General features: G+C 34.9%; 1 protein-coding gene across 2 annotated transcripts; it reads right to left on the bottom strand.

Annotated features, from left to right (window-relative positions):
- Window positions 1-2,321: 2,321 nt before the first annotated feature.
- On the bottom strand, window positions 2,322-10,946 carry LOC116027697 (endoplasmic reticulum metallopeptidase 1). Of its 2 annotated transcripts, none has more exons than XM_031269415.1 (21): window positions 10,576-10,946; window positions 10,258-10,343; window positions 10,024-10,125; window positions 9,809-9,915; window positions 9,622-9,722; window positions 9,066-9,153; window positions 8,573-8,661; window positions 8,317-8,456; window positions 8,048-8,213; window positions 7,780-7,915; window positions 7,576-7,672; window positions 7,226-7,355; window positions 6,962-7,024; window positions 6,682-6,800; window positions 6,280-6,407; window positions 5,916-6,140; window positions 5,069-5,229; window positions 4,062-4,225; window positions 3,537-3,619; window positions 3,361-3,446; window positions 2,322-2,677 (listed from the first exon to the last, which is right to left on the bottom strand). In XM_031269415.1, exons 1-21 carry the CDS (start codon window positions 10,786-10,788, stop codon window positions 2,534-2,536), a joined length of 2,628 nt encoding a protein of 875 aa, XP_031125275.1. In that variant the 5' UTR covers window positions 10,789-10,946; the 3' UTR covers window positions 2,322-2,533. The 2 variants fall into 2 exon arrangements, with proteins under 2 accessions (XP_031125275.1, XP_031125276.1); XM_031269416.1 differs by having other exon boundaries at window positions 6,962-7,021.
- Window positions 10,947-11,605: the final 659 nt, after the last annotated feature.

Here is an 11,605-nt window from a genome sequence, read left to right as displayed (position 1 = left end):
TACAATAGTATATTTCTTATACCCCATGAAGTATGCAACAAGATAGAGGTAGCTTTTAATATAATGGTTTCTGGTGGAGAGGTTCACAAGCTAGCTAATGGTAGGGGAATCAGATGGAGCAAATGGGAAGACTTGTGCAAGCGCAAAACAGCCGGTGGCATGGGATTCAAACACATCAGGTAGGGATTTTAATATCTCACTGTTAGGCAAATTAAACAAGCTAGCTTGGAGATTTGTTGAGTAGCCAGATTCATTGGTGTCCGGGGTCTTTAAAGTCAAATATTTCAGAGATTCCAATTTTCTGGATCTTGGGAGCAACCCTTGGATGGAAAGTCAAAAGATTATCAAGGAGAGTTGCAGATAGAGGGGCTAAACATAATCACTTTAAATGAATATGGAAGGCAATAATTATCATTGAGGATTTATTCCAAGAGCGAGGCAGATAAAAACCAGATTCTGTAAATCACTATCCCAACAAACATGCATAATATAATGACAAACTCATCTGGTGTGGTGAAGAATTGAAAAAGGGATGTACGCTGCTAGGGGGTGATTGATGAAGACCAAAACTGGACTAAGTTCTGGAATCTGCATGCCTATCCCTCCCAAAGTGAAAATATTCATATTCATATGGCAGGCCTGGCCTGTCATGTACAAATAATGTGCCCACACCCACTAATCTCATTACCAATCAAGAAAGTCTCATCAGGAAACAGTGATGCACATTCTAACCTCATGTCAGTTTTGCTGGAAAGATATCAATGTAAAGTGCTGAAAGTCTGACTGAATGGATCACCATCAACATGAAAACCATGAGTGCTACTTCTTGTTATTTGTTGGAGGATATGGGAATCAAGGAACCAAAAGGTGTGGAAATACTGCTACGGTGGTGGTGAGTGGGGCTCGAAGCTACTTGGAGGCATGGACATGTGTTCAAAATTCAATGTGTAAGCCTACAACTCAACCTCATCGTTCTCAGCTCGGTGGATAGATGAAACCCCCACAAGCTAAGGCTGGTTTAAATTGAATGTGAATGCACCAAATAACAAAGACATATATGAACATCACTGGCCTTGGGTTCTTGTTACGCAATGACGATGGCAAGTTTCTGGCACCCAAGGAACAGAAGTGGCGTGGAATTTTCCAGTCGAGGGAAGCAAAAGCCATCAGTATCAGGGAATTAATAAGCTTTGAAATGGCGGAAGGTGTTAAAAGTTGATGATGCCCTCCTAGTTATCCAATCCCAATTTAATTTCATCTTTTGATTTAGTAATAGAGGATATTCGAAAATTAGCCCTAATGATTTTCCGTGTATTAGATTTATGTTTGCTTGCTAGAGATGTTGTGTTCATTGCTGATTGCATTGCTTGGGCTATTTCGCCCCCTTCTTTCTTGTATGACTTATTTCTATGGAAAATGAAAGCTAAGTTGTTTGTTTATTGAGCAAAATGTATAGCATTGCTTATTGATTGATAGTATGTCACTAGCATACAATGCCAAATTGATTACCTAAAGTATCGTTGTACGGATCTTATAACTTGCAATATAAAAGTTTTACTAATGATAAATGCATCTGTACAAAAGTGAGAAATTCTACTAGTGTTCTTAGAAGATTTTTGACATTGGTCAGCACATGTCACTTAAGTATTGAGCAATTGGATCGATTGATCGAAATTGATGAGATAGATAAAACATTTACAAAGTCGCTAGCACTGAGTGAGGCCGTATAGACAAGTCGGGAAATGTCCACTAAAATCGCTAGATGCTCCAAGGCCTACGATTACAGTGAAAAAAAAAAAAAAAAAAACCCTAAATTACATATTTCATTCGTTAAAGAAATTGGAACATTTCATATTTTCATCAATGGACTACCTCAACTAATTAACAAGGTGTCCACACCACTTGATGGTACAAATCCTTATGGAAGGACTTTCAAAACTCACCAATATTTTGATTTTCTAATGTCCCAAATGCACAAGTATGACTTGGTAGCCTTTAACATAAAGGGAAACTCAAAAAAAAAAAAGGCATGTAGATAATATCAAGGGTTAAAATTTAAAAATCAACCCTTTATCAGGCCCATGAAATCAAATTTGAGGGTAAGAAACAAATCTACAGTAATGAACAGATACTGCATTGTAATAGAATTAGTAGTATTCAAAAAAAAAAAAAAATCTACAGTAAAAGAAAAAACCATAAATTACGTATTTCCCCATCAACACTCATTTAAAGAAATTGGAACATTTCATCAATGGACAACCTCAACTAATTCATACCAAGATGTCCACATGACTTGATGGTACAGATCCTTACTCAAGGACTTTGAAAACATAAAAATAATTTTATTTCTATACTGTCCCAAATGCACAAGTCTGACTTGTAGCCTTTAATATGGACGACAACTCAAAAAGAAAAAGCATCTATAGATAATATCAAGGCACATGGAATCAGATTTGAGGTTAAGAAACAAATCTAACTACAGAGTTTGTATTAAAATCTCTATAATATAAGGGAAATAGAAATCTGTTACAAACTAGAACACATAGGTTGACCTAAAACTGGTGTATGCAGTGACATCCATCCAATTCGGAAAAAGTCCTTTCAACTTCAATTGTTGTTCTGTTAGATGCTGGTCGATTACACCGACTTCAACCCTTATGTTTCCTGAGCTACTTGCCTAAACATTAGGAGAAGATGGCCTCAAAATGTAAGAAATTAGAAATTAAAGAAAAAATAAACTTTTATAACAAGATATTCTTAAAAATGGAAACAAGGGAATGAAAATGTGTGGTATAGATTCAAATCCAGGCATCCGGCCTTGGCACTGCATATTTCTCTAACTACAATGATAAATACACACACAAACACAGACATGTCTATGGATATGTAACAGACGTCAGGGATGGTACCCCTGAAATATATCTATGTATGTATGGACAGTTTCGGGAAAGAGTAAATGAGAAAATAAATTTCTTTACCCTGGAGTTCTCCAATCAAATTATAACAATGTGGATTGGCTTTCCGCTTGTTGATTATTCTCTCCACAGTTTTATACTTTTATAATTTAATTGAAGAACTTCAAACAAAATACTACCAAAGAAACTCTACCAAGTCTTAAAAATTTATGAGGAAAGAAAACACAGAAAACAGATGTTGATGAGTGTTTAGTATTGTATGTAACAACACGTTCACAATGAATTATGTTATTTGCGCATTACGAGAAATTTTAATTTAGGAAGTAAATCTGAATGAGGAAACAATAGAAAACATCCTTGATCCTTCCAAAGTTGTAATCGTAGGGGAAAAAATACTACTCTATGAACACTGAACAGAAGAACAAGACATTAAAGGTATTATTACCTCCAACCAGAATGTCCAATTTTCACTACTTGCACCGCTTAATCTACATATATATGAAGGGGGACCATTACCATCCCTTTCAGGAGCTGAAAACAATTCCATGAGGATTAAAAAACAGCAAGAAGAAAAAACAAGGCACCCCCCATTCACAGCTAAATAGAGGAAAAAAATTTCACCTGGAAGTTTGTTATTTGCAAAAGACCAACTGGATAATGGGCCTGTGATATTAAGAACTGAAACCCAGACTTCCTTCAAGGAACTATAAACACATAAAAATAAAATCAAGATTTATATAAACATATACCTGAGAGATTAAGAGAACATACTAATACGTTTAAGGAACAACACTACAAAATTAAATATAAATTGCCAACATATACAGTAAAACATCTATTATGAGGTCCTCTATACTTGTAATATAACACAACACTGACATCTAGCAAGTAGTACCAGTAATATCTTGAGACAATTTGCAGCATCAGAAGTTCAGAAGTCAGAACCACACATTTAGTACATTCAATAAATAACTAAATGTAATAATGGAGCAGTAGGAATGTAAAAATTTCCACAAGAACACAACTCCAGAGCAGAATCAAGTATATGCTGCAAACAATAACTGAATCTGGCAACTAAATTTAGGACTGAAAGAAATTCTCACTGAAAACGTAAGCATGAAATGAAATCCAATGGTCAATATTTACCCCAAAGAGAACTCCAAGTAAATTCTACGAGTGCCACCACCAAGAAGCTTCTGAGGCTTGTTAGCAAATAAATGTGGAAAGCTTTTGTACTTATTCAGGATGAAATCAGGCTTTGTAGGGAACTTAAAACTTGATGAAAAGAGGAAAGATACTGGGAAAATTCCCTGCAAAGAAACAATCATAGGGTCACATATCTGCACTACAGTACACTCTAGAGGAAGAAATAATGCAATGTAATACACTACTTCCATCCCACTTTGTCCTGCTTTCCTTTTTAGTCCATCCCAAAACATGTCCACTTTCCTAATTTAAATACTACAAACTTTTTACTTTATCCATTTTACCCTTAATACTCCTTGTGGCTCATATAACGAGGCTTGACTCAAGTTATTTACAATTCAACTTTGCATAATACTTAATTTAATATTCGTATATAAATTTATATATTTATAAACTACATTAAAAGTACTATCACACACAAAAATAAAAATTTAAAATTATGAAAAAAATTAAACAAAATAAGCAAAGAAGAATGAATTTGGTTGACCAATGAATAGTAAACAAGATAGGTAAAATGGGGAAAAGGGAGTACCTTTCAACTCTGTAAATTGATTTGACTACGCATGTCCATTGGTAAAGGAAAATTTGAAAATAATATCAAATCTTATTTGTTTCCTTAAAAACCATGTCACACACAATTACCCCTTACAAAATGGGACAGTGGGAGTAAGCTCTAAAAGAAATTCATGCTGTATGTGTGCAAATAAGAATTTTTTTTCTTAATTATTGAAGTGTAAAGTGAAATGTGTACTTGTATCGCTAAAGGTGGATGGCCTCAGTTTGGAGCTAAACTAGAGTGTAGCAATAACATAAACATTAAGAAACAAGACAATATTGATTAATTACTGTAGTTTCTGATTGATGCAAACTAATGCAACTCATCTAGAGATGTAACAGAGGTAGATATGAGGAAGCAAAAAAGGGCTATAAAGCTTCTAATTAATTACCATCCAGTCATCTGGGTGAGACTTATCAACACTATGAAAAGATAATTCTGTATTAGTCCCCAGTTCATTTGCCAATTCAGGTGCATGCTTGAAAACAAAAAACATAGAGTTGGAATCAATTGCAGCAAAATCATAGCTGGCACTAATAATTTGACTGGAATCTGTCAGAAAATGATAAAGTTTTATTAGAAAAGATATTAACTGACAGATCATTAAACTATGCAAACAATTGCAGAGTACAATCTTGCATAATTATTGTGTAATAAAAGCAATGCATTAGTGCTACATGAAATCATGTATTACCAATTGAAGCTTCCTATATAAACAATCCCAGAGTACAAATTGTTGTGTGATTAAAGCACTGTAGTGTGCAGTACTGGTTGAAACTCAGCATTTTCACCACAAACTTCTACAAAGTTTCTTCTCCAGTTTAAAAGTTTATGCTTACAGAAGCAGATGTAAATGTGGGCCAAAAAGGAGAAAGAAAAGAAAACCACAACAGCCCCCACCAATAAAAAGCCCTGATATAACATTTTTGTATTCACCATGGACACAGCATTTTATCCAGTTTATGTTTCAGGAAAAGCTGCAAAGAATTTCATTATTGAAAATGACAAGGCAACAAATCCATCATATTAGTCTTTTCTACATTTTTTCCAATTCAAGGAACCAGGCAAGAAAATCATACCTACTCACACTACGAACAAGCTTACATGTCTAACATAGGAATAATTTGTGAATATCAATCATACAAACTGTTAATTAAATATTCCTTTTCATTATTATTATTTTTATTGAGGATGAGGGTAGTTTAGAGCCATCAAGAAGAAGCACTAGTTCAAAATACCTGCATTCCAAATTGTATGTTGAAAAACAACTCTTTTAGGAGCCTCAGTGCTGTATGGAAAGACCAATGATGTCACGGCCATTGTAATGATACCAATGTGCAGCAGGAACTGCATTATGGATTTCCTGGCTAACTGGTTGCCAACAACAGGTATAAGCGGCCCAATACACCAACCACTTATAACCCCAATTGTAGCTGCGACTATCACATCAGGAATAAAATAACCTGCAAGCATTTGGCATTCTAAATTTAGACGATGCTGAAAATTGACTTAGCAAAACCCAAATTCCTTATAATTTTGTACTATAAACACATTAAAAGGGAGCTTAACAAATTCATTGTAGAATAGGCTGGTAAAACTAACCATACGGAGAAGATGGATGAGAGCCAGACATGCTCATTTTCTCAATCAGAAAAATAGCCAGAAACCCACCAAAGTAAGCCGCATACATCACGCAAGGTATTGCAGGGATTACATAAGATGCAGTTGACCTGGCATAAAACTACTTTTGATTAAAAAAATCTAAACACAAAGCCAACAGGCATTATTCACTCTTTGGGAGTACAAGAGCAGTTTTAGCCAGAAATGGAATGGCCTGTCTAGTGAGTATGAATGAATAACATGTCTAAGGAGAATGCATTTAATTTTATACACAATAAGATGGCATAGCAAGCTTTAGAGAAAGTGAGAGAGAGACAGAAAGGACATTTGCCTCAGAATGAATAATGGCTGGAAATGAATGTAGATACTCTTTTAAGTTTCTACCTGAGTGATTCATGACCAAAAGCCTTGTTACATAGGCAGAAGGAAATCCAAGCAGGAATCATGAAAACTAAAATAAGAAAAGTCAAGAAGCCTCCATTCAGTCCAGCTGCAAGGTATGCCTGCTCACAGAAAGTGACTTAGCCATCTTTTCTCTAGATGCATACAAAAGTATATACTTACTAATTCGGAGGTAGCAAAACAAAACAATGCCAAAGAAGACTGACTACACATACAATAATTATCACTCTTTTCTTTAGCTTAAAGGAGTACCATCACGCACCAATGTCACTATGGAGTAAAATCCAAAAGCCCCCCAAAATCTAGCTTCAGTAACCAATTCCTGCTGAAAACCATGTCAGACAATAAGCCAAGTAACCAAAGCGGTATAATGATGTGCGTGATCCACTTCAACCAAAAGCTTAAACTATTAGTGCGTATATACAGTTATCATTTTAAATTTATCCTCAACACTATAATGCATTATAGACAAGCAAGTTACGAAATTTAAAAAGAATGACAGTAACCTACAGAAGTAGCAATGTACCTGATTTGATAATCCAAGAAGAGAGAGATTTTGAGATAGAGGAAAATGTCCCCAAGCAAATCTTGGAATCAACAAACCAATAAGAGAGAAAGGTATGAACATTCCAAATGCCAAAAATGGATTTGCAAACCTACATTTATAAAAGAATAGAGACATTAAATCTTCCAAGTGACAAAATATTTTGCCAACTTTAAATCATAGGATATTAAAAGTGGTCTGATTAATTTAGAACCATTTAAATATAATCAAATGCTAATGTTTTAAGAGTATGAATAAGCAAAGGTCAAAAAAAATCAAAGCAAAGATCAGGGTTAAAGACCAAAGTAAACCAGCAAGTATTAAACTAGTACCAGTTCATTGAATTCCCAGAAAATAATAATCTCATGACAGCAAAAATAATAGGAACCACAATTGCAAGAACAAGTCCAACAGCATGATATAGCAATCCTGCACAATGGAAAATGACAACTTCACACAATAGAAGAAAGAAAGCAAATTGTGCGAGGAACATTCCAATCAAATGAAATAATTCTTGATTCAAGAATGGCCATTACCTTTAATATAATCAAAAAAGGTAGCAAAAGAACAGGTCAATCCCCAAGTCCGAAAGCGTAAGAGAAGCGGCATAAAAAGAAAGATAGCAAGAGGAACACTATAAAGCAGGATGGCAGCCTTTCTTGTGTAGAATATCTGAATCATTTAAAAATATTCAAAAACAAATGGATGTCAATTGGGCCACAGTTCATCTCTGACTCTATAGAGTTAAACGGAAGGGAAAAAATATATAGAAGTAAAAAAAAAAATTAGAGATTTGTGCCCTACCAAGAACCAAGAGAAAAAATCAAAGAAAACTGCACGCTCATCAACTAATCCATGTTGAGAAGCTGAATGCAATTTTCGTTCATGTGCATTCCGAAGTTCAGAGGAGTTGGTGAATGCTCTTATCAGACTGACCAAATTGTCCCCACGTGCTTGCAGGCTTCCAGGTCTGATTTACAAAATTGATGTATCAGATCAAATACAAGTAAACAAAGAAATATAAGAATTTCAATAAAGTGAAACTATACCAAAACACCAATTGTGATGCATACAATAGTCTTTCAACAGTATCAGAGGAGGTATGATAAAAATAACCCCCCAGGAGAAAGATAGTATCCAATCCAGGAATATCGCCATAATCTTGAGCAAACATTCTGTAATCTGTATCACCAGGAACAAAACCAAAAACATCCTGCAAAAACATTGGCAGAATATTTTGAGCAACACTAAATGGATTTTGTTGGGAAAAAAAAAAACCTAAAGCAGATCAATTTCTAGAAAATGGATTTAGTGAGGTAAATCCAAAACCTGAGCTGCACTATTTGCCATAGGATATAAAGCTGCCTTTGAATAAACTTGTGAAGGCCAAGTGCTAGGTCCAGATTGACACACTAAATCTGTTAAGTAGAAAATATGTAAACAATCAACATGCATTCCACTGTAAAGGAGAATGTAGCAAATACCAATGCGCAAGAAAATAAAATTTGAACTCTTTCTGATGCAGAATGCATGAACAAGCATTAGAGCATAACTGCAAGTTTTCTTATATGGGGACAAATGGCAATAGCAAGCATATTATCAAAAGCATTCTATATATATATATATATATATATATATATCCTCTTTAGAGTTTAGAATGATTACAACAAGCAGCTCTTAGACTAAAATTATGAAAAAGAATAATAATAATAATAATAATAAGGCTTACTTAAAAGGATTGGTTTCAATTTAAAAAAAAAAAAAGTTAGCATGTAAACAATGCCTAAAACACATGTAAAATAATAAACAATCAATTACCTACCAGACCCTCCTATTCCAGAAGCCTCAACATTTATGAATGCTCCAATTGTATCACGCCATCTATGTGTTGTTATGAACCCATGTGAGCCCTGAAAATATAAAAATAAAACAAACAAATAAATAAGATAACAGTAACCAAATTGGTTTGCATAGAAGCAGTATAACAATTGTTTTATAATACCATCACAAGATAACTTAAATCAATGTTGAAATACAATACCACGAAAATGTAAGACAGATTATTATACTCAAGTTCCAGTGAAAACAATGAGTAGAGCACACTATAAATGAGATCCTATTATAATAATCTACCACTAATTATAATGAGCACACTATAAGAGTATCAATAAGAAACACCAGATAATCTAATTGTAAGTTGCAATATTACGGGTGGTATCAAGAACATACTTTTTGTCAAATTTAAAAAATAATAATAATAATTAATAAAAAAAAAAGAGGGTTTTATTTTAATCATTATGGAAAATATTAAACTCTTAAAGAATTCTTAAGACAAGGAACCCTTCTTTTGACAAGAAACTTATTCAAAGAATTCTTACCAGCATAAAGAGTTCTTCTGCACCATTGAATAGAAATATAACTGGTCTAGGAGGAACCCAATCAGAATCAATTGTAAACCTGGCTAATTCTAGTATCGAAGCTGGTAAAAGTAGAGACAACACGATCAATATACAAAGCACAGCTTATTACACTCCAGTAAAAGTGAAAAACCACCCCAAAACCTACCTACACATGAGCCACAATCACCAGCACCTGGAGAACCAGGTGTAGTATCAAAGTGGCCATTTACTAGCACTGATGGGTCATTATCTCCTGATTGAACTGACGAGATTCTGTAACTCAATTCAAAATAGTTAATTGTCATATAGACAACACATTTTAAGGCTATTGACTACAACTTAGTCTTAAAAGAAGAGGAAAAATGTAGCTTGTTGGTGTACCTCATAATAATATTAGTATGGTTCCTATAAGTAAAAGAGATGCTGTAACCTAAAAAGATCATATTGAAAGAACCATTGACTGTGGTCTCTTCAATCTCCACTCTGCAACAATCAAAACATCAGTAAGTTAATGAATTAAAATATAGTGACTACGAACTTCAAAATGCTCAGCATCAATAAGCAAGCATAACATAATTATGTGTATCAACAATGAAAAAAGAAATGAGAAACAACCTAACATTGCTTCGAGCTCTCCTCTTCAAGGTCTCCAACTCCGTTTTTATGTATTCCGCGGCTTGTCTCAAACCCGGAGTCCCTTCCTACATTAATTAATTGTTTATAAAGGCAAGAAGCTGTGAAGTTATATATAACAAGGCATCACGAATGCAAAAACTTCAAACAATGTTTCTTTTTTCTTTCATCTCAAACTTAAGCTTCGCAATCACATAATAGATTTCATCTACACGCGCACGAAATTAAAAAGCAGAGCTCTAAGAGCATACACATAGTCCAGAGAGCGTGTATAAATTGAAGATAGATATGATTTCTTACTTGTCGGCCGCCGATGTCTTTGGCTAAGACGCGGACGTGTTCGATGGCTCGGGCTTCGGAGAAGAGATCGAGGGAGGCATCCATGCCGAGAGGCGTGATGAACTTCATGTGGAGGACTGAGTAGGCTAGGAATGATATGAGTCCATAGAGGATTACCAGCGAGAATAGAACCTTGAATCCGGCAACGTCGCCGGAGCTCAACGTCAAAGCCATTCCGTTAAAGCTCCTGCCTCCGATTTCACCGGTAGAAATCTGTTCGGACGGAGATCTCAGTTTCGAAGCAAACAGTGGGAGAGTAAGGAAGGGGCGCGTATAGGAATATATATATAGAATAAAAAGGGTATCAGCTCAAAATGACGTTCAAAACTTGCTAAAGCAGCACTTTTGGCAGCTTATTGGAGGGAGCGGCTGGAAGTTTCCATAAAAATTTAATTCTATTTTGTTCCGTAATATAATGAAGCAGGGTCAACGTGGGCCGAAGCCCACGGTTAGGGTTTAGAGTTTTTGACCAGCGAAAATGCAGATTTTGTGAGCTTGGCCCACGCGAGTAGGCAGGTTTCGCGAGCCTGCGGGCTTTTTATTCAGTAGTTATGCTGTGGACTTGGGTCCAAAAACGACGCGTTTTTCTTTTTTTACTTTTTTTTTTTACTAAACATATTGGCTTCAAATGTGGAACACAAACTCTACATTCACATACACTATACTCTACATTCACAATTTGTAAACTCCACATTCACATATTACAGGATTATATGTTTAGTAACTATATTACCACTGTTATGCATTCACACATTCAAAACTCTATATTCACATGTCATATACTCTATATTCACAACTTGAGAACTCCACATTCACACATTATAGGGTTACAAGTTGCTAGAACTTCTTAACTCTATTACAGATTCACACATGCATAACTCTACATTCACGATTTCTATACTCCATATTCTCAATTTGAAACATCCACATTCACACATTTCTGGGCAACTCTACATTCACACAATCATAAGTCTACATTCACGATTTCTAT

The sequence above is a fragment of the Ipomoea triloba genome, chromosome 8 (genome assembly GCF_003576645.1).
Source record: "Ipomoea triloba cultivar NCNSP0323 chromosome 8, ASM357664v1".
Classification (NCBI taxonomy): Eukaryota; Viridiplantae; Streptophyta; class Magnoliopsida; order Solanales; family Convolvulaceae; genus Ipomoea; species Ipomoea triloba.
The sequence above is the reverse complement of the archived record's forward strand: the minus strand, read 5'-3'. Positions and strand labels throughout refer to the sequence as shown.

Excerpts from the sequence above, each read along its gene's own strand:
- LOC116027697 (XM_031269415.1), bottom strand. The coding sequence starts at position 10,788 with ATGGCTTTGACGTTGAGCTCCGGCGACGTTGCCGGATTCAAGGTTCTA. Across the intron at positions 9,916-10,023 it reads CATACTAATATTATTATGAG|AATCTCGTCAGTTCAATCAG; the intron begins GTACACCAACAA and ends ATTGAGTTACAG. Across the intron at positions 9,154-9,621 it reads CAGAAGAACTCTTTATGCTG|GGCTCACATGGGTTCATAAC; the intron begins GTAAGAATTCTT and ends TTATATTTTCAG.